At 36.8% G+C, this 27,955-nt stretch overlaps 2 protein-coding genes across 4 annotated transcripts; one reads left to right on the top strand and one right to left on the bottom strand.

The window, feature by feature from the left end:
- Nucleotides 1-1,461: 1,461 nt before the first annotated feature.
- On the top strand, nucleotides 1,462-11,544 carry LOC109031510 (uncharacterized). 3 transcript variants are annotated; one of them, XM_019043062.2, is made up of 4 exons: nucleotides 1,462-1,710; nucleotides 3,893-3,994; nucleotides 4,688-5,227; nucleotides 5,312-11,544. In XM_019043062.2, the coding sequence occupies exons 2-4, from the start codon at nucleotides 3,946-3,948 to the stop codon at nucleotides 5,959-5,961; spliced, it is 1,239 nt and encodes a 412-aa protein (XP_018898607.1). In that variant the 5' UTR covers nucleotides 1,462-1,710; nucleotides 3,893-3,945; the 3' UTR covers nucleotides 5,962-11,544. The 3 variants fall into 3 exon arrangements, with proteins under 3 accessions (XP_018898607.1, XP_018898605.1, XP_018898606.1); XM_019043060.2 differs by having other exon boundaries at nucleotides 4,688-11,544; XM_019043061.2 differs by lacking the exon at nucleotides 1,462-1,710 and adding an exon at nucleotides 1,746-2,009 and having other exon boundaries at nucleotides 4,688-11,544.
- Nucleotides 11,545-15,138: 3,594 nt separating this feature from the next.
- CCT8 (chaperonin containing TCP1 subunit 8) lies at nucleotides 15,139-27,703 on the bottom strand. The gene is made up of 10 exons (XM_019043136.2): nucleotides 27,491-27,703; nucleotides 26,286-26,456; nucleotides 25,361-25,492; nucleotides 24,496-24,694; nucleotides 23,451-23,512; nucleotides 22,367-22,504; nucleotides 21,598-21,843; nucleotides 20,294-20,497; nucleotides 17,380-17,616; nucleotides 15,139-15,991 (listed from the first exon to the last, which is right to left on the bottom strand). The coding sequence occupies exons 1-10, from the start codon at nucleotides 27,548-27,550 to the stop codon at nucleotides 15,809-15,811; spliced, it is 1,632 nt and encodes a 543-aa protein (XP_018898681.2). The 5' UTR covers nucleotides 27,551-27,703; the 3' UTR covers nucleotides 15,139-15,808.
- Nucleotides 27,704-27,955: the final 252 nt, after the last annotated feature.

The raw sequence follows: 27,955 nt of genomic DNA, 5'->3' as shown, positions 1-27,955 counted from the left end.
ATCAATTTTTCATGTGGTTTTGAATTTTTACATATCTGGCTTACTGTGCGCGGCCACGCCGCCTGTCTCCCCTCATCTCCCCTCATGGCGGCCCCTCACCCGGCCCACGATCTTCCCCTCCCCTCGTCTGCTGCTACTACGGTGCTTGCCCCCCGTAATGCCCGTAAACCTTCTTGTAGCTCGTCAGCTTTGTCTACCGTGTCGAAATTTTCACTAACGCGGCACGGAAGTCTGGAACAATCCTCATCCATGATTAGTCGAAAATTAGATGCTTCCGTTAACATTTTACCTGCTCCAGGCATAAGTTGGAAACATCCTGATCCGTGGAAAAAAAAAACCAAAACTAAGACTGAATGATCAGCGAAACGGAAAAGAAATAGTTCTTAAAGGCATCGTCAAAAAAAAAGTTAGAATATGAGAATAAAAATGGGGGAAGAATTTTTGAAGGATTCTCTCAATCTTTCGTCAGAGGGCGAGGAATCTTTGGGGGAAATTTTTAATCATGATGAAAATTCGATCGACTGTAACGAAACTGCCTGTTTTTTTCTGAAATATGAACAGAAAACGATTGTAAAATGAGTCTAAATTCTAATTAGAGTCAATATCGCAAGAGGAATTTGTCATATTGTCCGATCTCACAGTCATTTCTTCTCACAATCTCATTTCTTTCGAGCAATATACATTTGAACGTGCGTCGTTGATTTAATTAAAAAATCAGTAACTTTTATAGATCCGTCAGTTCTACTGAACGAAGATTTTCTCTTTTACATCTGGCGAGGTGAACGATGAATGTCTAGACTTTCGGCCCAAAAAACTGGCATGATATTCCAGTACCTACTAACAAATTCCTTTTTTCACTTCCCCTCCTCCCTAATCTATAGGCGAGTCTTTCGGCCCATGAATCGAGTAGAATCGATTGGGGAAACTCATGGAGCGCAAAGGTCGTGATTTAAAAAATCCGCAATTGAGGGATTTTTTGAGCATTCTTTTGTATTAGGTACACAAATTATGACGGGGGGCACTTCGGGGGACTCTCGCGAATTAATGGCGGGAACGGAAAACTGTTCCATCAGAGTTGCCTTGCATTTCCCCCACCCCTCCCTCCATTAGCATAGGGTTTCTATGGACCACTAACATTTTTCGGCTTCGTTTTGGTTGCCTGAAGTCTCAAACCGAGCCGTGAGGTCCATGATTTTGTGTTGTTCGAAATATGAAGCGTGTAAAACGATGGGTACTTGGAATTCATGAGAGGTGACCCACACAACAACGGGAGGCAATCGCCAGCTGAAGAGGAGAGAATCCCAAGCGCCGTACCGCGCCGCGGCGCGCCGCACGCCAGCGCCTCGCGTCAGGGTGGGGTGGGGGCGGGGCCGGCCGCCTCAGAAATGGGAGAGAGAGAGAGAGAAAGAGTGAGACGATGTCGTTGAACGCCCATAGGCACGTACAGGAGGTTGTTCCTCTTTGTCTCTCATTGAACTTGAGCGGAGGAGCGGAGTGGTAGTGCTATAGCTTTCGGCTCTCCGCAGTCCGCCTGTCCTGTGGAAGAAAATGGCTACCGAGTGATCGCGTCGATTTTGTCGTCAAGAGATTCGGCTTCGATTCCCGTATCTGCCCGCAAAGTTCCCTCCCCGAGAAAAGTTTCGTTTTCCCACCCTCGCCCGGTTATCAAAGTTTATATTTCATTTTTGAATCTCGATTTCTGTGCCAAAGGTAAGTGTTTCCTCGGACGCATTTCTTTAGGCTTGTTCGGTCAGATCCGCTCAATTTTCATCGTCGATTGTCTCACCTCGCGTTTCTTTTTGTCGGATCATTGTTTCCCCTGTGAGTCGTAACTATCATCGTATTTTCTACTTTTTGGTGCTTGTGTTCTTCGAAACCCATGACTTTCGGTTTAGTTTTCCTCCGAAACAACCGAATCAATACCAGTTAATTGTTGTTGGGCTAGTACATCAATTTGCCATTATTTACTGTGGCGAGGTAGTTGACTATTATTCAGCATTTTAAGGAAGGTATGGAATAATTTTTTTCGGTTTCTGGCTCACTTGCGCTAGAATTGTCTTCGGCATTTCCTCACCCAGTAATTAAGGCCAAATTACTCATTCATTATGTTTTATTGCTGCCTAGCATGCAGTTGCCCTATGATGATGGGCTGAATGAGCCCCATTCATGCTTCCAATCACTTGTTTATCAGCAATCAGTATCCATCTTAATTTGGTATGTGTACTTAAAGTACCTCTCTGTGGTACAAGCTGAGCCTGTACCTTGAGCTATGACCAAATATTCTCATCCTTCTTCTATCTTGGCTTTCACATCCCACTGTTGCATAGAGAAAAAAAAGGAGGTGTTTGCATCTTGAGGATTTGTACCCACCTACGTCATCAATGTAAACAAGACGCTCGTTGAGGGTTATGTTGACGCTGTAAAAACGGACCATAATGTCCGATTTTTTTACTTAAATCAACTCTTTATTTAATTTCAAGCACTTTTTATAGAATGACTTTTTCCCTTAAATTACACCATTTCCAAGAAAATCGACAGGATAAAAACGTCGCTGTACCCAATGACGTCATCAAAGCTATAGATACTCTATGAAAAATTCCAAGATGCCCGAAATGCAAACACCTCCTTTTTTTTCTCTATGCCACTGTTGGAGTGTCCCATTCCAAGGTTCGGAACACTTGGTCGCTATTATGGTCAACATCACCTGGGCTATTCTGTAACAACTCTTCATGCTCAAAACTTGTTATCAGCAACAGCTCAGGCTATCTCTTGCATTTTCTTCCCAGATTTTCACCAGGGAGCATATGGAAATTAATGCTCCTGTATTGATGGTTTTGGCTCTGTTCAGTAGTTGTTTCTCATGTATCAAAGGTTGTCTTAGCCAAGTATGACCAAAATTTTATCTTACCAGCTGCTGTAATGGTCTATCAGTGGGCAGATTTTTGAACATTAATAGCAGCACAATAAGACTTTGAAATACTTAGTAGTAGCTGCGAACAAGTAGCTTGAACACAAGCCCCAATCATTGGATCAATTTTTTTTTTTTTTTTTTTTTTTTTTTTTTTTTTTTATTTTTTTTTTTTAATTCTTCAAATACATGTTACTACCACCTCAATGAATCAACTTTTCCTAAAATGTCACTGAAAATGTTCATGTAATGGAATCTTCAAGTGAATGGTATTATGGATGTAGGAGTCAAGTGTCATAGTTTTGAATTGAAGGAAAGCGTGTCCAAAGTGATCAAATTACTGGAAGGATCTTAGACTAAGGTTGTAAGGGGACAAAAGAAAGCTCTAGTATTTGGTAGTCTCATAAAATGTACCCGAAAAGATTTCAATAGAAAATGTTTAATGTCCTAATTTTTCCAGAGTATTCGCCTTACTCCTGCTTCTATATTACCCACCAGTTTCAATAAATGGGAGTGTCTTTCTCTCATGTGTGCCTTCCTTGGCCAAAAGCGAGAACCCGGGTAGTCATGCGCTTGCTATTTCCAATTTTGAATGCAGTCTCCAAAAGATTTGAACTCAATTGAATTTTTAAATTTGCATAAGTTCGCCAAGTTCTTTTTTCAATTTCATCCTACAATCCTGTCAAAGTTTTTAATTCTAATTGTGGGTGTGAAATGCTGGTCATGAGGTAGAATGGCTTAACTTCAAACCTCTTCTTCTCATTTCTTACTTGGTACAACTTGATGTATTTCCATTAAATTTTGGTCTATACTATGGTGATATCCACCAAAATTGAATTAAAACCTACTACTCAGTGCAATTTTTAGGCACTTTGACCAGCCTCTTTCCTGAAGTAAAATAATTTATTAGTTGTGGAACATATGAACTACTTGTCATTGTATTTTACTAGATTGATTAATTACTGTCAATTCTATTTTTTCCAGATTAATGAACTTCTGTATGGCTAATACATTTGCAAATTTGAACAAGTGCTGTAATGTTGTATATACCCTTATTCGGTGAAGCCTCGGCTACTGCTAAATTAGGTAAGAAGAATTCGCATCATGTTAAATTAAAATTCACACTCCACCTCCTCCAACAGTACCTACTTTGACTCTTTCTTAAATTTATGTCAATGGTGACAGATGAAAAATGTTGTCTTAGTATTGCATACAAGAAACAAGTGCAATCTTTATTCGTCATTTCAAGTTACTGCCAAAAAATTTGATGAGTAATTTTTTGCTCTCTTTTAGGAAAACAATATAAGTACAAATGAGTTTTGATAACATACAATTTAAAAACTTGTATGTAGCCTACACTGCTGTTTTGCTATGGACAGTGTTAAGAATTGAAATCGTATTTGCACTTCTTTCTCCTTTTCTTTTAATTTTTTTTTTTTTTTTTTTTTTTTTTTTTCTAAAGAAAATTGATATGAGAAAAATATTCACTTAATATTTAACTTAAAGCAGAACTTCTTTCTCCAAAAGCCGATTTACGCCTTCAATTTAGACCCTCCACTTACTTAAACCTGCCACAAATTGTTCATCTGAAGGTAAGCCAAAGAAGCTCACAACATTTCTGTCACAATCAAGATGTTTTTGTTTCCAAAATCTCAGACACCATTTTTCTTTTGTTTAAAAGGCATTTTATAGAAATTGTAGTGATGCGCGAAAATTTGAATAGAATAAAGATATAAAAAAGGATAAATAACTCATGGAAATTTTATTTCTGTGTTGCAGAACCACCGGTAAGCGTTGGTGTTGGTGTCGGAGTCGGTGTTGGTGTAGGTGTCGGGACTATCCCAGCTCCTAATCGTAGTATCCCACCGTTACATTTACCTGAACGAAGATCCCACATCACTGAATCACCATTCCATTGTGAAATCTGCGGCAAGTACTTCTCTCGCAAGGACCACTACAAAAACCATGTGATGTGGCATACAGGGGAGACACCTCACCGTTGCGACTACTGCTCGAAAACGTTCACGCGAAAAGAGCATCTTATAAACCACGTGCGACAGCACACTGGTGAATCACCACATCAGTGCAACTACTGTTCTAAGTCGTTCACCCGCAAAGACCACATGATTTACCACGAGCGACAGCACACAGGGGAGACACCTTTCCCTTGTCAGTATTGCCCAAAAGCTTTTACACGCAAAGACCACCTTGTGAATCATATTAGAACACATACTGGGGAGTCACCGCACAAGTGCACGTATTGTATGAAGGCATTCACGCGGAAGGAACACCTCACGAACCACGTCCGACAACATACCGGTGAGTCACCTCATCGTTGCCATTTTTGCACGAAATCGTTTACACGTAAAGAACACTTGATATGTCATATTCGCATTCACACAGGGGAATCTCCGCATGCCTGCGAGTTCTGTGACCGAACATTTACACGGAAAGAGCATCTGAAGCGACATGTGCGGCAACACGTGAGCGGAGCTGAGTACAATTGCATCATCTGCTCGGAACCGTTCCAAGCTAAAGAGCATCTCATCGAGCACATGCAGACCCACCCTCGTGACTGCCCATACGTCTGCTCCGACTGCGGAAAGGCGTTTCGGCTCAAAGGTAATCTGCTCTTTCACCAGCGCTCCCACCAAAAGGGGCTCCCAGCGGACCGGCCGTTCCGTTGTGACCTCTGTCCGAAAGACTTCATGTGTAAAGGCCATCTGGTCACTCACAGACGTAGCCACACGAACGCTAAACAATTCTCAGCAACGCAGTTTGACAAAGCTTTTGGTAAGGATGGCTTTATGCTCAAGCACTTAATGAAGCATGAGGTAGGTGTAGGCGAAATAGTCTTGGCTGAGCCGCAATCGCAGCAACAGGCGCATGCACAACAGCAGCAACAAGCGCACCCCCCTCAGCAGGCTCAACAGCCACAACAGCATAGCGTCAGTGTTGGCACTCAGGTGGGCCTTCCTGTTCTCCCTCCCCCACCAAACATACATTTGTCGCCTCCGCCCCCTCCAACCAACATCCTCTCAGTTGTAACATAAACTTGGCCGTCGGATAGCGAACCCCCTCTTTATTCCCACCCCAGAGTGTCGAGTTCCTCAGTCTAGTAAACTCATTCGAATGATAGCGTCGACTAGGTTTTTATTTAGGCAGCAACTGCCTAGAGTGTATAGATTCTCATTGTTGACTCATTCTTATAGCCTATTGATTCTCATCCTATTTAGCAGGTACTTGTACAAGGCCACTAAGGGCACTTGAGTTTTGGACCAATGCCTCTTAGTTGGTTCCTTACCGAGTTGTCTGCATGACTGAATAACCGGCAATGGTCAGAGAATTCAGCAGAAAAGACTGGAATTTTCCCTGAAATTCGTGTAACTATTCGGGCTGATATGCGGTTTCAAAGCTGGATTTTTTTTCTTTGGTAGTTCCTCTGCTTACAGATTTAAGTCTTAATTGTCAGGGGCCAACTGATGTTCGACTCAGTGGAAAGAACCACTCCTCAAATATGAGAGTCTACGGCTTACCGCTTAGATTTAATTTACCACTCGACTCTTTAGCATCATTCATGTAATGCATCGTCTGGTATGAGCCATCCTTACCTGCAAAGCTGTCCAGATCGCTTTGCTCAATCGCGTAGAGTTGGATTACTTTAGCATGGTGTAATTTGTTAAACCCCTCAGTGACCTCATCTCTTTGGGTTCGTTCGGTCCACGCATATTATTCAAAGTATATCCGTTAATTACGTTAAAATAATTACCTTGAGTAGTTAGTAGCTTTATCTAAAGATATAATTTTGTATTATGTAGACTTTAATTTTTGATAAATTCTAAGTGCTGTTGAGCGCAGTACACATATTTATAACTTTAAGTTAGATCGCCACTCATTCTGAACAAAGTGTGTGCAGTTATTTTGATGAAAATTTAATATCTGTCTGTATTGAGGGATCCTTCAAAACTCTGCTGGCATCTAAAGTTGGAGGTAAGAGTCGTTTTATAGGAGCTGGCAGTGATTTTGGCAATAATTGAAGAAGAAGATGGCTTGCATCCTGAGTCGAGTACACAATCCATCATGTTCTTGAGTGGTTCTTTGATTGAGTGCTCAGTTCTGACATCTTCTCAAAAATTCATCATCAGCATTTAAAGAACTAGAATTTCCCACGATCAACATTAGTTGTTCGGTAGCATTCAAGATGCAATCCAGTTTTTCTTTAACTTTGAATTTTTTTTAGATATCTGCTTTCCAAAGGAGGTCAAATCCACATTGATCAAAATTCATTCGTCTTTACCAGTATTAGGTACATAGCTGTGTCATGGGTGCTTTGCTTATGAAACTTTTTTCTTGCCTCTCGTGTGAACTTTCTAAACTTGTCACCCTAATTTTTTCAGCTGAAAAATGTGTTGCTTTTGAATTTTCTTTTAAAGAAGTACGGACATTTTTCAGACACTGTTGAGCGAATGAAAAAAAAATATTTCTCAAACTTAGCTGCTCGGACATAGCTTTATGTTTTCTCTTTACCAAGGCTCATCTACGTGCGTAAATTTGAATACCCTGAGAGGCATTTTGAGCCCAGTTAAGTGACCATCATTTACCAGTAACAGCGTAGAGGCAGTTCCAAGAAGCAGTTAACATAGCCTCCTGAACTGCAGTAAAAATTGAACTTTCTGTTATTCTGCTCACCCTATATTTGAGACTTCTGGTGACATCCTTCCCTGTTGTCAAGTTAGCTTTTTTCTCGGAATTTTTTAGACTCCATGAATATTTAAATTTGGTATATTCTCCGCATGCTCCTTTTTCTCCAAGATTTCATTTGAATTCTTTTATTTATTAAAAGTCGTATCTTTTTAGTTTGTTTTCCTAAATCCATAAAATTCATAAAAGTTTAGGATTAGAGAGCAAGCTCCCAAGATTTTTCAGAAGATTCAAGTATTTGCTTGTTTGTAGAACTTTATTCACGTGTTGGGTAAGCGTCTCATCTCAACGCAAAACTTAATCAATAAGTTTTAAATTTTTGTATGTTTTATTTAAGAATCATTTACATTGATACATTTTGGGGGTATATTCTTTCAAAGAATATTTGAAATCAATCTCAACTTGTAGGAAGCATTAATGAGTTATTCAATTTCTTGTATTCATGAGATCAAAGTTAATATTTACACACCATTTAGTCCTGCAGCTGTCATCTGGCCTTAAAATTTGACCCCTTTCCTTGAGAAGAAATTTTAGTACATCTTTGCAATCGGGGGATGAACTCTCGATTACCGTCAAAACAAATCCAGTACTAATAAAATGCCACCTCCAAATTTAACTCCATGGTGTCTAACTGTAGAAGAGGTTGGCTTTCTAACAGATTTGATGAGATATGAAATCAGTTTAATGTATTTCATGCCAACATTGCTTCTGTAAGGTGACTCTTTGCCTTAGGTGTTATATATCATCACACCGAATAATATCTGCCAAGTCTTGCATGGAGTGACTCCTCACTGTGTCCATTCACACACATTCACACACTCACACACAAAACTTATACATGCACATTTGTATCTATTTGATTTATATATTATTTATTTATTTATTTATTTACTTAACGTAACTTTACTTACTTTATCCTTGTACAAGTTTTTAATTTATATTCAACCCTGTCTCATGAAAATATTTTGCTTCCCTGTAGAGTGCTAGTTGGTATTTGATACTTTGAACACGAAGGGCATCAGGAATGTGATGTCCTTCGTGTTTGTGCAATGCTCTTTGAGTTGTTTATTTTTTATTTTTTTAATGTTTTTCCACTATCTCTGCTTTAACTTCTGATTAGAGAATTGGAGGAAGCAACAAAAGTGACCAGAACTGCTTGCCGAGGCCTTAAGTAATGTTAATGTTAAGCTGGGGTTCAGTGGGTTTCACAAATTATTATCCTCTCAAAAGTTTTGTACCACATTTAATGTAAAAGAAGTGGGAAACCCAATAAGTGATGCAAACGGACCTAAATGCCCTTGATTTCACTAAAGAAAATATTTGACAGATGAATGCAGAGATGTTTAATCTGCCCTGAAAATCCCTGGTAGACTGATAGCTTATGCTAAGGAGTTTCGAGCTAGAGCTGTTTCCTTCCCTTATATGTACAAATTATGAGAGAAATTTTCTGAACTGTAAGACATTTTAGGAAGTAGGTGAAATTCCTTTATTGCAGGGAAAGTTTTTAGAAAATATTTCTCTGAGAAAACTGTAATCTAAAACTTTTAACTGATATGACTCAGAACAGGAAGAAGGTCCTTCAGTTAGCCCCAAATCCCTAGCAAAGAAGATTATTCTGGTTTTAACATCACCTTGGTAGTTTTAACAAGTCTGACATCCATGAGAGCTTTAGCTTAGATAATTTTTCTAATTCATCAAATTGTATGGAATTAATGCAAAGGATTTAAGCTGAATTTGTTTCAATTTGATGACAGTGGTAATGCTAGATCAAAATCAACACAGCGATAGCAAGTGTATATCCTTCATCTAAAGTCAGCATATTTAGTTCTCTTAAGTGGCAAGACAAACAATTTAAAATGCACCATGTTAGTAAAGGTTTCAAGAGTACAAATTCTCTTGTTTATTCTTTTCCTAAATGCGTCTGTCAAAAATCTTTTATTTTTCGGTTTTAGTAATGTTGTCATTTTTTTGTCAAAGCGAGTTACTTTTTTTTCAACAATTGTTGCCTTGTGATGAAATACCTAATGGCACTTTCATCTCCTTTAATCTCATCTCGTTTAAACCCTTCCAGTCAAACTTAGTATTGACTTTTTTTTACATCAGGCAATGGTGCACAGGAAGTGTTTGTCTTCCTTAGAGACTAAGTAACTTTAATTAAATGATCATCCCGGTGAAGACAAGGGCCCTTTTTCTGTACTGCATCATTTTAAAATTTTTGAGACAACTAACTGCATGAATTTTCATGCTTAAATTTTTAGTCACCAGTAAGCATTGATTTTATTGATTCTAACATCATCGTTGATTGTCGAAATTGATTCTCGTCAAATAATTTTGATCCCTTAAACAAAAAATATCCTTATCAATTATTTCCTGTGAAATGAAGTGCCGTTTTGTTGCATCCTGTTAGTTAAGTTGTCAAAATTGTTCTCAACTAAGATACCTTATGTGAAATCAGGTTGTCCACTTTTCAATTGTGAATGCGTGTTCAAGGAAGAACAGTCTCTCTGAAAGAGACAATGTTCATTACACATCAGAGTTAGTGAATTGCCTCTGCGTCATGAATGGCCTAAATTCCTATTTTTAAAGCGACAATTTATGCTAGTAATCAGTGCCACCCATTCTATTGGTAGATTTAGTTTTGCATCAAACATGAACATGCTGTTGAAAGAGCGTGTTTTTTTCACGGCTTTGCGGTGATGTGACAGAAGTCATGGAATGTGAGAAAAGAGGCCTTGGAGGTTTTTATTTTGCTGGAGTTGGTAAACTTGATTAATTCATTCAATAAATTCATTTTTTGAGGGAGAGAAAACAACTATTTTAATGCAATGTATCAATCAACCAACAACTGTCTTATCTTCATTTTGTACAAAGTAACTCTTTATGCGTTGCAAAATTTTAAGCCAATCTGCCCTTTTTGCAGTTTTTTATTTCTTTGAATTCTCATAACACTATTTCAATCTTTGGCCCAAATTGTCAGTAGGAGATGAGGTGCAGCTTATGCTGATCTTGAGTGTCTAGTAACTAACAACCAGAAGATTAATTCCTATGTCTTGATTTACTCTTTTCAAAATGTACAAGAACTTGTAAAGTAGAACATTTTCATGGATAGTGTGATCATTGCATTGTGAAATTCTCAGGGAGAAAAAAATCTTGTTCCATGAACACAAAAATTTAGTTTATAATCATCGAAACACAACCCAAGTGAACATTTTCTAATCTCAAAGTGTACACTGCTGAGGAATTGTCAGCCCTTTTTGTAACCTCTTGAAAAGCGGACATCCTGATTAAACTCAAATTGCGTGACCATTGGACTGTATAAAGATGTCCTCAAAAATGTTGCATTTGATTGATCATGCCTAGAAAAAGAGAGATGTTCTCAGCCATAATTTTACCAAAAGATCCATGAAGTAGACGCAATTTAGCAGCATTATTTGCTCTGACCATGTAGGATTTTTTTCAAAGCAAGATGTTGTGCCTTGTTTGAATGAAGCATGAATTATACTCTCGTAACTCGACTAATACAAAGTGTAAGAATTCTAATGTAATGATCATTGAGTTCAGGCTCAATCATTTAGCACTTGTAAACATAGCAGTGCCTTTGTTTGTAGAAGTCCATTTGTTATGTAGTATCGGCGTTAATAATGTATGAAACTATCTCCATTAATTATTTTTACACGGAGAAAAAACTGGTTAAGGCGCATTTTTGTTTTTGTTTAAAGTTAATTTGAGAGTGTTTTTTCTGGTATTGACGAGAATAGAGTAAATTACAAACTTCCATAGAGTTTTGAAAGAAGGCTATCTCTATTATTCTAAGGTAGGGTCTTTCAGATGCAACAATTTTTGGTACGTTGTAAAAGGAATACTGGTTACTATTTGTCAAATTAATTTTGTACACTAAAAGCAAGCTGAATAAACTTAAACGTATAATAATTAAATCATGTTTACTCATTTACTTTAACTTCCTGCTTACCTGGCTCTTGGTAAACTAACCTGAGGTTGAGTGCCTTATCATCTTGCGCTTAAGTACCTTTTCGACTGATTAGACAGCTTTCCTCTGAATGCAAAGTGCTTTCCCCTCTTCATTGACTTTTGAATCTGTGAGAATGAAAACATATCAACTCGGAAACTTAAAAATGCCCAAATTTCATTGAGGATGCTTAATTTTTGAAAAAGTTATTGAAGATGGATGGCGCACCTTTGTCGACTTGTGCCTCTCTAAGTTTTTAAGTATCTGTCCTTTAGCACCAAAAAGCTTTTCCTTACATCAACTTCTTCACCCTCTGCGTATTTCATTGTCCCCTCGAACGTTTTCATTTCCAAGTTGGTATGTTCTCATTCCCACCTATTCATTTGTGTTCTTGAATGTAACCTGAGAAAACCGTATTTTGCCGTTTGTCCCTGTTAAGTCTTGAATGCCCTTTACCGAGAATTTTCTCGCCCAATTCCATTCTAACTTGAAGTTGAGGGTGCCCACCTCTTGTTCGCAGATTGCGGAATTTCTACCTGAGAATCTCAAAGACAGATCTAAAAAATTAGCAGAGTTTCCATCAACTTTTCAACTATAATGGGTTCCATATCCTCATTCTTCAGTTTTTTCCTCTTCTTCCCTTTTACACACTCTGTAAAAAGGTGACTTCCCTGGAAAATAATAGCAGTAAAGGAAGCTGATGCTCGGGGATACTTCTCTGAGAACTCCGCCTTTAACTCTTAGATCAAACGGTACAGCAAAGTTAAGCCAATTGTACTTTATCACGTTAAAACTCCTTGGAATCAATCAATTTCATCAGTAGGAAATGGCTAAGATTTTGTATTTTTCTCCATCTTTTTAGGGAGCTTGAAAAATAAAACAATTTACTACAATCTCGCTCCCAAAAGTAGCACCAACCTAAAAAATTAAAAAATAGAACATTACTCCTAAGGTTTCATTTTTGCGCAATCTACATTTAGGGGGGCTAAGAACTCTCTAGAAATTGCTCTATTTAAGGTACATTACTTAATACATACTTGGTTGCTCTCTGCTAAAATCGTTCTTTTTATACTCTTAATGGCTTGATACTACAAGTGATGTATTTTTCCTAGTTTTTTTTAAATTTTTTTTATTTTTATGCACATTTTGACAAGGTAATTTTTCAAGTTTCTATGATCCACACTATTCATTCTTTCATCGCCTATCTAGATTGTGAATCTATATCTCAATCTTAATGTCTCCTTTGCGGAGTCAAGTCAAGTCATTTGAACAATGCTAAAGGGGAAAAAACAATGAGAGCGACTCTATTTAACTTTCCTTGGTAACCTGTCTCCATATTCTTAAAATATGTCTCTATGATAGGAGAGTAAATAGGCTTGATAATAAATATTCAATCATAATATCAACGGTAAAACTCCCAAGCCACGTATTTTGCTTCGCAATGTTACAGAATTCTTGTCATACTTTATTCTTTAAATGATAAACGACCTAACGCGGACTCAAGGAATCTTCTGTGAAAATTTGATGTCAGCACATTGAATCGGTCTCCTCCACAAAAATGAAATGGCGCTAATTATTTTGAATCACTGCAAACCGGATACAAGGTTTGGGAGTCTTGCCATTGACATGCATTTTTCTAATGTTTATCATCAACAGAGGGATCAGTTTTCGAAGATCAATCAGTCAAGTGCCCAGATCTATAGATTTACCTTGTCATCAAAAATTATTGCTGGATAATTGAGCGTCCACCGATAATTTACAGACTCAGCCAAATTGTTGTGTGAAAGTGAAAGCTACATTAAATCCAATCTGAAATCGAAATGCCCTATTTTCAAATAAAAATTCAGTTGCTTCTGCTGAAAGCAAACATTTTTCATATTTGCTGAGAAAGGGATGAAGATTTAACGAAAGCATGAATCAGTTTTCAGTTTCTGATGAGTAATATTTTTCAGTCCACCTCCTGTGAACTCAGAAATTCTCAGGTTCGTAGACGTAGGTACCAAGATAGACTGTCTGCATTTTGTCATCTATTCGCGATCACCTCAAAGTATAATATTCCAAAGGCATAAAATGGTATGCAGCTTTTATTCCTGTTGGCTTCTGGCCAAATGAAATTTGCAAATCTCCTACGTAGGAAACCTTCATTATCTCAGTACCTCTTGAAAAAGCTCAATCTGTCAAATAGAAACGATGATTCATCGTTAGTCATTGAAAGCCTTCGAAAGTTTTTAGCCACAGCATTAGATACTAGCGTGATTACTGCCTGAGTGTCAAAAGAGAAAAACCTGCATCAGCAAATTTAACCGAAGAACTTTGGCAAGGGATACCTTAAAACACACTGTACATCAGTGAATTTTACAAACACAGTTTTTGTGAATGTGTGACATTTATATTTTTTATCTTTATCTGGGCGTGCGCAAGATAGAAATTTGTCAAGTCTCCCAGGTAAGTAGATTCTTTAATGTAGTAAGAAGTTGTTCTACACTTAGTTTTGTCTTTTGTCAAAAAATATAGCAACCATTAGAGTATGTTCCATTGTTTCTTTTAAAATAAAATGAATATTTGATCAAGTTTCACCAATATTTGAGCAAAATAGCCTTGAGTGAATCAAGATTGACTGGTTCAGAAGTAAATTCCGAGGTCAGCTAGTTCGATGTCTGAACATGCCAATGTGATTCTGGCATTAGGAAATGAGGCAATTGCGTAAATTCAGCTAATTGGCAACAGCAATTTTAATAGATGGTTTATTTTCTTGTCTGTAATCCCTCTGTCAAAATGTAGAGACTATCTACTTTTAAGCCTCGATTCCTCGGATGGTGGGTTGCTTCCTTGTGTTATCATGTTTCAGGACGGAATGCTCATCTGTTAGTGCTACATTTTTTCCCTCTCTTTTGGTGGTCTTCACTTTTCCTTGGTTAGTAATTTTTATTCCTTCTAGAATTATTGTGGAGCAATTTTAGCAATTCTGGTTGTTTTGGTGAGTATTGGTAATTATAAAAGGGTGAAATGATGTTTTAATTTTGGAGATGAGTCTCTTTCACTTCTCGTATTGCACCTCTTTGCAATTTTTAAGTCCAAGCATTTGATCAAATTTTCCCTCTACAAGATTTTCTGCAAAAAAAAGTAAGCGCAAGTAAAAGGACCACCAAAAGCAATGAAGGATCGTACCACAATGGTTCCATTGAAATGGGCTTAAATGCACTTGTCATCCTTTTTTCTACCTTCTACCTCCACAAAACATCCATTCCTTTTTCTCAAGGAGGCCTCAGGCCTCAGAAAAATTGGGTGTTAAGATGAAAAGCTCCACAAAGAGAAGTCCTTGCATCTAAGAATATTCTGCTTCTTATTTAAAAAAAAAAAATGTCTAAGTGCGCAATTTGATGGATATAAATTCTGCCTTTTCTTGCGAGGAGGAAATTCTAATTTTTTGTGACCAGTTTCAGTAATTTTCATTGCACGAATTGTATTCTACACAAAATTTTGAGGAGGAAGCATAAATCAGAATGCTTAAATTCGTATCTTTTTTAATGGTTCATTTGCAGCCATGAAATCAACTACAGTCTTTTTATTTTATAAATATTTTATTAAAAATACAAAGGAAAACTATTTTTTATAAAAAAAACGTACACACAGTGCAAAATGAGAGATAGCTTCAATTAAGGAACACCAAGAGATGCACATTCATAACATGTGTACGGTTAGGTCAATTGAATGTTGGGCATTTCATTAAAAATAAGCTTCATATTACAGAAGGGAGAACCGAGATTGATATTTTCTCTTGAAGAATTATGGACCATTTTTTTAAGGGAGATGAATAGTTCATGAAGCTGACTAATATTGAAATTTCTTTTAGATCATTTTACAATTATTCTGCGATGCGTTTCCTCTGTGGAGAAAACTGTTGCACCTCCCTTATTAATGCCAAAAATAGTTTACAGCTAAATTTTCAAGATAGAGCTTAAAACTCATTATGTTTGATAGAAAAAGGAAAACACATTTGTTCATAAAAGATTAAAGGAATAAATGCAATCACAGGTTACGGTGCGGAACTAGAAAAATAGTTAGGAAGCTTCGGAAAATACTATCATGTTTTTTCTCTCATCCAAAGAATTGATGAAAATGCCTCAGAATGAGTAAAGAGTTAGTGATGAAGAGAAAGCTATTTACACATTCACGCAGACTTGAGATAGATGACACTTGAAGTCGGCAGAGGTAAGTTTCATTCAATAGATCTAATCATCCTCGTCTGCTGGACCTTGTCTAGGTTTAGGTCCACCCGCTCGCTTGGCCATGATAATCTGGTCTACTTTAAGAATGGTGCAGGCAGCGTTAGTGGCATACTTCAAGCCCCAAAATTTCAGCAAATATAAATCCAGGATGTTTTCATCTTTGGAGTTGAGAATCTCACCGTTACCCTGAAAAAAGAAGAAGATACTTAGAATCTACTACAGTACAAGCCAGCAGTGTGAGGAGCAATTTACAAAATTCTGAAATCCTAGAAATGAAATTTTTGAAATTCTCTTAGTAGTAAAACTCTGTTACAGAATGGGCTGATTGTTAGAATGTTTTCTTTGACGATATGATCAAGTTGAAATAGAGTTTTGTAATTGGTCAGTCTGTGTCATTGTATTGTGACACTCCATTTCTTTGCAATGCCTTGACTGAGCTAGGTAATCTACAAGCTCCCCGGCGATTGATGAATACCTATTATCCAATCTGGTAAAAGCGTTGCAAAAAACTGATGGATAAAACTGATCAATCGCACAACTCTTGCAAGTTTTATTGAATCCTACAGACCAAGAAAAAACTTCCAAGTCTCTTGGCTGCATACTTTAATTAAGAAAATTGTAAGAACTAATGGTGAATTTAGCTGCTCTTTCTTGAATAAACTGAGGAACTTGAATAACTTGATTTATTGGTTATCTGGAATAGTAGAAACATTCATATGCCCGTAAAAGTGTGCAAATTTTGCGATTGGGGAAAAGCTGACTCAAACTGTATTACCTCATTAATTACAAACTGATCAGGCACCCATCAATAACTTAGTTCGCCGTTTCGGAATGACCAACCTTTTCTTAAAGAACACTCCTTCTGTCTTTTTTGGAAGGTAGTATTTTTTTTATAATTTCCTTGATCAGATTCTCTTATGCAAATTGAACATATGTCAAAGTTCTGACTCTCATGCATGTCTCTTTCTATCTCATTTTCTCCTCTCAGGTCAGCGACAGCACAAACTTTCTTTTACAAGATATAATTGTAATAAGGGATAGCTGGCAATTTGACTCCCTATTTTCTCTTCCCAATACTAAGTGTACTGAATTACCATGAAAAGTGTCCAAGAGCCTAAAAATTAATTTCAGTGGAAAAAATTGACATATTATTACGTCTTTGGCTCCATGAAGTTTTACATTTTTAGATAACAAATGAAGGTGGGTTGTTTTCAAAATGGCTTATTCGATCATCCGTCCTCGATGGTTCTTCATCTACTTTAAGTTTCTCTCTTTCAGCTATTCCTTACAATCTGCTGCTTCAGACAGAATCCTGGAGGGTTGCATCAGATATGGACACGCACATTTTTTTGTACTTTAAATTGCAAGGAATTTCCCACCACAAACGCACTTTTTACTCTTCTCTATACTTTCTTAATTTTTTACCTAGAGCCCATTGGGACGCTAGATAAGGACAGTGGACCCTATTACATGGAAAAAATTAAGTAAATACCATTAGGACCTCATTTTCACAAGTTGCGTAAAACTTGCGAGATTTTTGAAAACCCATAGGGTAACAGTGAACCAACACTTACATTAATATCAAAACCGGCGTTCTTATTCCCTTCGCTATGGGCAGCATAAAGTTTGGAGATAACTTCATTCGATTTGACTCCAGAGTTGTCGGCAAGTGTCTTCACAAAACTCTCCAATGCGGTACCAAACTTTTTCACAGCATACTGTTCCAAACCAGAGAGTGTGTTTCCATGTTCAGTTATCCTATGCGCTAGTTCAATTTCCACAGCACCAGCTCCTGGCACTAACCGTCCATCCTGTTGTGAAAAACATTTGTTTTAACTTGTTAAAATAGAGTGTGCATCTAAAAATGATAGAGGATTAACTGCCTAAAAGTAACATGAGGATTGAAAAACAATTGAAGAACGATTTGATAGCATAAGTTCTTAAGTAAAAACCTAAAACTAACACGCTTCTCTTTTAAAGTGTTTACTGAATGTTTCCTTTCTTCATGTCATATCAGTAGCCTAAGAACTGTGACAACATTTGGACTGATTCAAGAAATCTAGAGAAAACCATGGAAGAGCTATGCCTCGAATGTATACTGCAAATTTAGAAACCCTCTATTTCAGTCCTAGTGTTAGGTATCATCATTAATATAAACTTCGAAGGATTCAGACTTTCAGCGATTCTACCTTTTTCTATTTCACTCGAGGGGAAGTGTCCCCTCCCCGCCTCTCTTCCCCACCCGGTGACTGACGCTGCGCTGTGCTGAACGGTTCAGCCTGAACCTTTCCCCTATGTCTGACCGTTCCCCACTCCTCTGTCAATCGAACCATGCCACCGCTTACGCATTGTCGCTCGCCCACCCAGGTACCAGGGTGCTTAGCGGCCAGCGGTCAGTTAATGATAAATCTCGCTCATGCTCCCACGCAGCTACGCATAGATTACGCCAACGAATTATTTTCCGAATAATTAGAATTTCTTCGATAGTAATTGTCTTTATTTATTTGACTGTACATTTTCTCTGCTTTACTGTGTTTTCCTTGGTTCTCTCCTGTGTTTTTCTTAAATCTGTTTATATTTTATCTTGCTAATGCTCACACGCAGCTGAGCTCAGATTACCCTAGTGGAGTCGTTTTCTTTGTTATTTTTCTTTATTTTTTTCTCTGTTATACTGTGCTTTTCTTGAATCTCTTCTGTGTTTCTCTGTCTTTTTTTTCCCTTTTTGTTCTAATATTTCTTTTCCTATCCTTTGTTCTCTGAGGATATTTTTGATAAAATAAGCATGAATCCAGCTTCAATTGATGACGCTGCAGGACGTGTTGTCAGGCGACACAATTAATTTGTTTTTTGACATTGTGCGTCATAAGACGAACTCCCGACCTGTCAATGTAAATCTAATGGGTTTGTGGGATTTCATAGGCCCAGCTCAATTGAATAACGGCAAATTTATTCAAATTTTGAGTAGCAGGCCCACCGGGAATATAAATGAAATTTCCCACTGGGTAACTTTTTATTATTTTAACAACACTGTAAAAAGGGGAAATTTATATTAATACTTATCATTTAAGGAAGCGCAACTAAAATTTCAGTAATTTTTTTCCGCAAAGAAAAAAAAAAAAAACAAAAAGTGGCTAAAGATGGTTCCTCACTTTCTTCTATCACTGATACAGTTTATCTCTTGCCCCGTCATTATTATTCTACAAGTTAATTGTGGAGTGAAAATTTAATAATGTTTTCTATGAAATCTTCACAATAAAGTGATAAAAAATCCGCAACCACTACAAAATCGGCTCGCGAAGCGAGCCGAATGTCACTCGCGTAGCGAGTGACCGGGGGTTCAGGAGGCGCAGCCCCCCGGCTAGACGTGCGCGCGCCCAGAACGGCTAGTAATCAATTCTTTTACATTGATAGATCACTTACTGAGTACGTCCAAGATACAAATATCTCGATTTTTCCAAAATTGTTAGTTACCTTTCTTTGGCTCTAATGCACAAAAATTAAAAAAAGTACCTTGCATTGTAACATTGCAAATTTCCCAAGAGTACCTATTGACTCAAAGAAAAACTAATCTAAATTTCCTGATTTTTTCCCCTTCCCCAGAATACTCTGTAATAATTTCAGACAGTGATATTGGTTTTATCCTACCAAGACAGAAATAGATGCTAAAATTTTGAAAAACTAGAATAGAGACGCATGTGTTTAAATGTTCACCACTTATTGAAAAGTGCTTCTAGAATGTTGAGCCACAGAAAAGATGATGATTTTGTTGAGAGGTAAAAGAAAAAGTAAGATTCTGAAATTTTGCAAATAAAGTACAGTCAACCCTTGGTCAAATTTGAATTCAACCTTGAAAACTGAACATAGGCATCTACCCCTAGAGTCAAAGTTTCACTACAAAAATTTGACTCCTACAATTTTATAGGAATTTCTGCACGGGGGACAGACTTACGTTGGTCCAACTGAGAGTGAGCCAGAGAATTTCTGAGTTTTAAACTTGTGAGAAATGCAATTTAAAATTTGTTAAATCAGAGAAGTTGTTCTTGAGTGGTTTTTCTAAAAGTAAACAAGCATTAGCTGACCTCCCATCTCAGTCTGCACTGATGCCCGAAGACTTCTGCTTGGTGTTTGGTAACACTAAATCTGATTCACCCATATCACTATCTGGATAAGATAATATTTATGACCACTTTTCTTCATGCTTACTACAATTTGGTTTAAATAGTTAAAGATAAGTTAAAAAAAAAAAAAAAAAAAAAAAAAAAAAAAAAAAAAAAAATTCAGAAATTGGTTCAAGTTAAGCAGCTACTAATAATTTGGTCACAGTTCGAGGAGGCCCTAACTAATTATTATTAGCCTTGCGAGAATTTCTCTGGACCAAGCAAACATTTGACTTCTTGTTTGACTTGGCTAAAGGTTGACGGTAGAAGTTGGAGCCTGAGGCTGTTATTTTAGTAGGGTGAGTATTGTGAGACAAAAGAATTCCCTCACCCTTGACAAAACTTTGAAAGTGTTGACTCCATCATCAACAGCTCGCTCGATGTCATCCATGTAGTTGTCTGTTGACCCTCGAATGACAATCGTGGAAACGCGTGACTCCTTCCCTTCCAGCTTGAATACTACAATGGAAGTATCACCGACTTCATCTACATAAATACTGTCTGCGTATCCAAGCTCTTCTTTATTTGGAGCCGTCTGTAACACAAAAAAGGATCTTAGCATTCACTCCAAGTACAGGGTTGCCACTGAATAAAGAAATGAAATTCCGGGGCACATTTTGGTAAATTCCCTGACAATGGAGAATTTGCACGCAATTTTTTTATTGCTTCATCTGAAAGTGCCTAATGAGCTGAGTTCGCAATATTTTTCATAATTTTTTTCTGACATGGGAAATTGGAGAAAAATTGATTTAAAAGTGAGAAAATGTGCCGCCTTGTGACGTCATCTGGCGGCATTTCCCATTTAAACACATGTATTCTAGCAGAATTGGTTATTTTGTCATATCTCCTCTAATAATTGCTCAATTTATGAATCAAGGGTATCTTCGTGTTCAGTTCACTCAAAGGATTCCACTTAAACAGGAAATTCATCAAATTTCAGACCCTTGCAAATTCTCCATTGAAGATATACTAGATGGTTAAAAAGACATAATTTGAAATAGTTGCCTGATTTTTTAAATTTCCCTGACATTTCTCAGTATTCCCCGACTGGAAACTTTTACAAATTAAATAGACAGAAAATGTCAGATTAAGATCAGTACTTTTGTGCGTTTTTCTGAAAAAAAGTAAACCTTTAGGAGACACAGTGGCAATTCTTTCACTTTGACAATACTGGATTCTGTACATTTAATAGTACGTGAAGCAATCAATACTTTTTGAAGTAGACTGTGATACATGATATGGATTCTTCATGGTGGATTTAAAAATAGAAAACTGATTTAAAAAGTTTAGAAGTATAAAGAGAGACAATGACCTCATTTGTGAGGATTGCTACTTGGAGGACACAGTTTATGAGTGTTCCTATAAGCTATGGGATGACTTTTACTGTAAGAACTTGGACTTGAAACTGATATCGGATTGGTTGGCCATCGTTTCCTTTTGACTGAGTGCACAGTCAACAAATTTACATCTTAAGTGCACAGCATCTTTGTCACCATCTTGGCAGTGGCGACCAATTGCGACACTGGTGGCGCTTGTAGAGGATGCAAATCAATCAGATTGAGCATGTCGGAAAAGTAAAAAAGTCCATCCTTTCTGACGCGAATTCTGATAAAATTATTAAATATTTGTACTCACCAGACGTGGTAAGGCTGTGGCTCCAACAGTTTTGCAAAGGCGTCGCAAATCAAATTTACTGTTCAGCCTGACTGCCATCATCTTGTATTTGTTAACATAGTGGAGCGCCATGTCTCCGAACTTGGCTCCTGCCACAATGACATCCACACCAGCATCTGCGATTGCCTTGATCTGTTCTTCTAGAATGTGTTCTTCTCCACGGCTGAATGTTTTCAGTTCTTCCGCGGTCTTGATCAAGACTGTTCCCTGATGAATAAAAGAGAATTTCATGAAAATACGTTTCCTGATCAACGTTTTCAAGATCTGATCAATGTTCATTCTTGAATACAAATTTTTCTCTGGAATGTTCCCTTCTTTTTAGAGATAAAAATTTAAATTTATTCTTGGTTCCAGGGGTGCAAACTATTCTAGGCCTCTGCAATTTTCTGCAACAGGCTGGGTTTTTGGAAAAAGATCAGCAAAACACACTGATCAAAATTTTGTTGAATACTTGGATTATTTTGTGTCAAAGTTGCATTATTCTGCAAAAGTTGAAAATCTGAAAACCTCCAAACAACAACAACAACAAACAAAAACTTTCAGCCTCCACAATTTTAAGGGCATTGGCACTCGAACAGTTTAGTCGAGACCGTTTGGTTGAAAAAATTTGCATCCCTGCTTGCTTCAGAAAAGGAACTTTTATGACAATTGAGATGATGCATCCATTAAGTTTTGAGTTTCAATGGGTATCAGATTTTCTCATAATGAGTGTAGAAATTCTATATTATACCTTTGTTTCTGTTTGTGCAATGTCAACAGCACACGTAAACACAGCTACTTTAGCCTTGCTCTTCTTGATGATATCACCTTCAACTCCACGCTTGAACACCATTCCGTTTATCACTTCTGAGCTAAATAAACCAGATCCCTAGAAAAATCAATCCACATTAAATAATTCTCTTCACCATGAAAATAAGCCCGAGTGTGGGAAAAGGGGACCTAAAATGAAGAGATTTCCCACCTTTGAGATTTATTATGCATAGTTTCCAACTAAGAAAACTTAAAATTTAACATTTTTACATTTTCTACCAAAATTATGACTGTTCTTCTTTAGGGAATTGTCGCAGACCCGATTTATATGGGCAGAAAAGTAGGATAAGGTCAAATTAAACCTTCCATTTTGTGCCCCTCTACCTCTGACTTTAACGTAAACATTAATTCCATTTCCTAAATAAATGGACAAACTCAAATAATATCGGACTTCTCGAAGAGTTTTTAAAATAAATTACTTAATTGGTACAGGTTTAACTTTTTAATTCTTAATGTATTAGTAGTAAAATTTTCGATCGCTTATTAGAAAAATATGAGTACTCTACAAGTACTTGTGATCATAGACTACCATCCATTCCCAGAGCTAGGACTTCCTTTCAGGCTTTGTTAAATTATGATAGCCCTGAGTCAGAGTAATTCAACGGTTGAATGGCTACAAATATCTGTACGTCCTACATACAAAAAGAAGGATTTTGAGGTTACTTTTCTCCTCTATTCTTGCAAGACGCAGAATACCATGAACTCAATAAATCCATCCAGTTATCAAAAGAGGGTAGTATCTCATTGTGTTTCAAATCCTCTGGGGCTACTACTACTGACACTGCTAGTGAAGGGTAAATTCTGAGTCACAACTCTATGGCAGAGATTGCTGCTATGACATTTTGTAAGCCTCAGAAAATGCAACTTCAAAGGATGTATCAATTATGGTTCAATAATGACCATTTTGGTGGTGTTCTTGAGTTCAGAACCTCTCTCACAATGATTATAGGTACTCCTTTTCAACCGCATCATCTTTAAAAAGCGCAAATAGTGAAAATAATTACCAAGATTTTGCAAACTCTGATGTTATCTACATTGAAAGATGTCTCTTCTGGTAACACAGAAACTGAAATGAAAAGAGAAATACATAATAAATTATGAGCTGATTAAATAAAGAAAGTTAGGCCAGAGAGGCAGGTTTTAAAAATGGGAAAGCAGGTAAAACACAGTAAAAATCACATGTTTTTTCAACAAAAGCACAGCAATTTTGGCATATAGAGCAATAAAGAGGTGATCACTCAGAACTTTTTTGGGGAAAAGGTTTTTTTTTTTTTTTTTTTTTTTTTCTTCGAATGGAGAGGTTTAATTGGAAAATGGAAGGGGTCAGGTTTTTTTGCAAAGGAAAATGTTTTCATCCTATCTTAGTGTTTGGAGGTAGACGACCCTGATGAGCGAATGGAAACATTGATGAAAAATTAGAAATTCACAGAATGAAAAGTAATCAGTCTGAGGATCAGTTAAAAGTTCAAAAAAGTCGCTATCCATGTAAAAAAAACATATCGACAGTGAAACTCTAAAACCACATATCTCGGTTTGCGACATTGCAGACATCCTGTCATACTTCATTAATGATGTGGATAACTTCCCAACAACAATTCTTGCAAACTTCCGAGATTTTTCTTCTATGTGTAGAATGAATTATAAAAAAACTGCAAGGAATTATGTTGATTTGTTCTCCTGTAAAAGAAAATAAAATAGGACCTGAAATTCTTAAACTCTGCAAACCAGATACGTTGTTTTGGAGTTTCACCCGTGATACAAAAAAGCACATTAAGGTAAAGTTAGGGTTTTGAAGATTTCTTCATTTTGTAATTCCCTGACTTTTTTTGCTTTTAAATGACTCCAAAACATTCAAATTCCCTAACTTTTCCAGGTTGCAATAGATTTTCAGACATTCAAGGTTTCCCAGACTGCTGGAAACCCTGAAAGAAAATAAACTGTTAAAAGTATGGTAGGTAAAAACAAAACTTGTAATTGTTTTTAAGATAGAACTTCCAGTCAAAGCTCGAGGAAAATCTGCTACACAAACATGTAAATAGACTGCTTTACCACATGCTTTGGTGATAAGTTCTGCAAGAAAGTCTTCATTGCCATTTTGTTTGCTCATGATGGATGTCCTCATGGCTCTTTTGACTTCATTGATATTGCGGGGGTCCTTCACTTCATCGACTACCAGGGTAGGAAGAATCTCAAGAGCTTTTGCAAGAGCAACCTCATACCCTTCCGAAACCTCTGTTGGGGTCAATCCCTAAGAAAAATAAAATATGAATAATGTTACAAGGGGTGAGATGAAAATTAAATGTTACTACCGATCAAAATCAACTATTAAACTGGAAATATTCACTTTTTTTTCTCTCTATCTCACTCTCTTTTCACTTCAGGAGTAGCTACTTAAACTTTACCAGCAAAAATTGCATTGACATTTTATGGCTCAGCAACTCAAAGTACCCTTACTCTATTCTTCAATTATGTTAGGATGCAATTTTTTCTTTTTCTTTCAAATTGATGATACTTAAATTTCAAAGTACATCATAGACTATTCATTGTAAAGTTTCAGTTTTTTACGAGATTTCAAACTCAAAAATACTAAATTGGACTTCAAATGAAAAAGTAGCGAGACTTTGATTTCCAAGCAATGCTTTCTCTCCGAACTTGTTTTCAAGAAGAATGTAGTTCCTTACTAAAATTTTCTACAATTCAAAATGCAGTAGGTATGAATCATTTATTTTGAAATTTTGTTTTACTTTTCACTTTTATCTATAAATGCTACTGAGCTTAAGGAGAAAAAATAAAACTGGGAGAACTTCTATTTCACTTGATTTCTTTTCTCTAATTTTTTATTAACGAATCATAAATCATGTTTTAATCAATTTTCTCATATTTGTCCGTAACCTTATGTGTGTAAGAGACTCACCAGTCTTAAAAGCTCTTCAGCGTTCTCTAATAAAGCACCGGCAAACATTATTACAAAGTTGGTTCCATCACCTATTTCTTGCTCTTGCATCTCGGAGGCAAGGATCATGAGTTTAGCAGCTGGATGCTCAATCTAAAAAGAAGATGGATAAAAGATAGAAAAATGGGTAAAGAAACTTTCAGAGATGGTTCATGAAAAATCGAGCAAATTTAGAGGTTGACAGGACTTCATTAAATGAAAAATTTGTAAGAAATTAATCTTAACAACCTCATAGAATTCCAGAGAATCTCAGCTTCAGACAAATAGACGCAACGCTGGAGGTGGCATTTCATCAAAGGGATTCAAATTTTTCATAATCTGATGATTAAAATGACAAAAATAAGCCTTGTAGTGGAACCATGAGACCATGTATACATCTCAGCTTGTAAAACAGCAAATTTCCTACTAAATGTAAATTCTTTGCCTTTAGCAGAATTTTGCAGAGAAGTTTGTGTGAAAATGTCGGGAAAGAAACATTCTCTTGAACAAAGAAAATTGATGTACCTACCGAGACATTATGAAACACTGCAACTGAGATATGCACTTATGTAGTTTCATTATTAAAACATGTCTCAGTTTAGAGACAAAATAAATTAATTAAAATAGGTGAAAAACTTTCACCACCTCCACCCTTCATTGTAAATAGAGGTAGCTAGATTGTGCAGATTGACCTAGAGTAAGTTAGGGGGAAAAGGAGTCAAACATGTAAAAGATATTAAACATATCACAATAGATCTACTTGAAAATAGTAATAATTAAAGTTGTGGAATATTTATCATACTTCATCCCCTGGAAAAACAAGAAATTTTGGTTTTTTCTATGATTGAAGAGTTAAAGGTAGCCCTTCAAGCAACATTCATTTAACTTTCTTTGAAGTGTAACTTACCTCAAGTTCTCTGATGATAGTAGCGGCATCATTGGTTACAAATAACTTTTCAATATGGTTGATGACAATTTTGTTCATACCATTTGGACCATAGGCTGTTTTTACTGTGTTCGCAAACTGCTTACAGGCGCTAATATTTCGGAAGACTGCCTCTTCCAGACCTGAGAAATGCTGAAAAGTTAAACAGACATATTAAACACAGAATTTTTTGTTCGGCTGAGCGGATGACTTTACAGTTGCATCTGCCATGACATCGCAGATCAATCACCGATAAAGTGTTGCATCAATGTTACTCAATATTGCAGGTAAAAAAGTTGATGACCTGCCATCGTAGATCAATCACCAATTAAGTGTTGCAACAATGTTACTTAATAAAGCAGGTAAAAAAGTTGAAAAATTAACTTTAAAGCCTAGCTTTTCCCAAGATTGACACATAGAAAGTGGAATTTTAAAAGTTCATTGTGCCCCTGAGAATTTGTCGGTAGTCCTTTTCAGTAAATTTCCTTCCTCATTGAAAAAAGTTAGTTTAATTGACAAAAGTTAAAAGACAAAAAAAACATAAATAGATAATTTTAGATGTGGCAATTAAGATACCCATTTATTGCATTTAACCATTGGTACACAAACAGCATTTGATGTCCAGACATTCTTCTTTTCCGCATTTTGTCTTTTTCAGAGAAAGTGTAAAGAAATTAACAAATGCTGACCAATGATATCTCAAATTTCTAAATATTTAAGCTGAAAACATTAAGACTTGCAGCAATAAGTGAAATCTTTGGAGAGAGTGATTGGCTTCAAGATTGTTCGTAGGTGAATCCACCGACAGAGCTCACCAACTTAGCATCAATGATTCATTGGTCAAATCCATACTTGCGTTAGTTACATACCATCGCTACTAAGTGGCATGTAGAGCGACATAGTTACTAGTATTTGATCCACAGCCAGCCCAAGTCAGCCATTGACTGATATGACATGACTTTCATGTCATACAACTGATAGCGCGGTGCAGTCAGTCACCTAACAAGTTGGGCCACCTGTTACTTAAAAACAGTGCATGAGAGAAAAACCATAGATTCCTTCAAGATTTTACTTAGATCGGATATTGGAAATGATGATAAGGCGCGAGTGGAAGAGTGGTAGAAGAAATGGTAAGCATAAAGAGAACCATGCTGGGAGAGCTTGATGATGATCAATGCAGTGCTTACCCTGGCTCCTTCTTTGAGCATGGAAGAGAATCCGGGAGCTCTAGGAACGTGAAGAGCCATTTTGTAAGGAACGAAGACTGCGCACTAACTGAAAAAAGGATGAATTAAAGCACACAATTTTCACCCAAAAGCGATTTGATTTTCAGATTCCGCCGCTGCACGTTTTAGGGGAGCCTGCAAGATTTTTTTTGAGGTTAAAAGTTGTAAACAAAGAAAGTAGCAAGCACGCAACTGTTGTGTTCTCAAACTGAATTTGGTCTAATAGTTTTTCAGCATTGGAAACTTTGAAATTGTCATCAAAGTTCATATTCATTTTGAAAAAAAAAATCTTCAATGAGGGAATTTATATTTTTATGGCGGAAAATAATTTTTCCACCAAGAATATGAATATCAGTTTCAGATTTCAGGGTTGTAGATATCATTAAGTTGGTAAAGTACTGCTCAATTTTGGTAATTTCTGATTGG

The sequence above is a fragment of the Bemisia tabaci genome, chromosome 4, assembly GCF_918797505.1.
Source record: "Bemisia tabaci chromosome 4, PGI_BMITA_v3".
NCBI classification, from domain to species: Eukaryota; Metazoa; Arthropoda; class Insecta; order Hemiptera; family Aleyrodidae; genus Bemisia; species Bemisia tabaci.
This window is presented reverse-complemented; position numbering and strand designations above follow the sequence as displayed.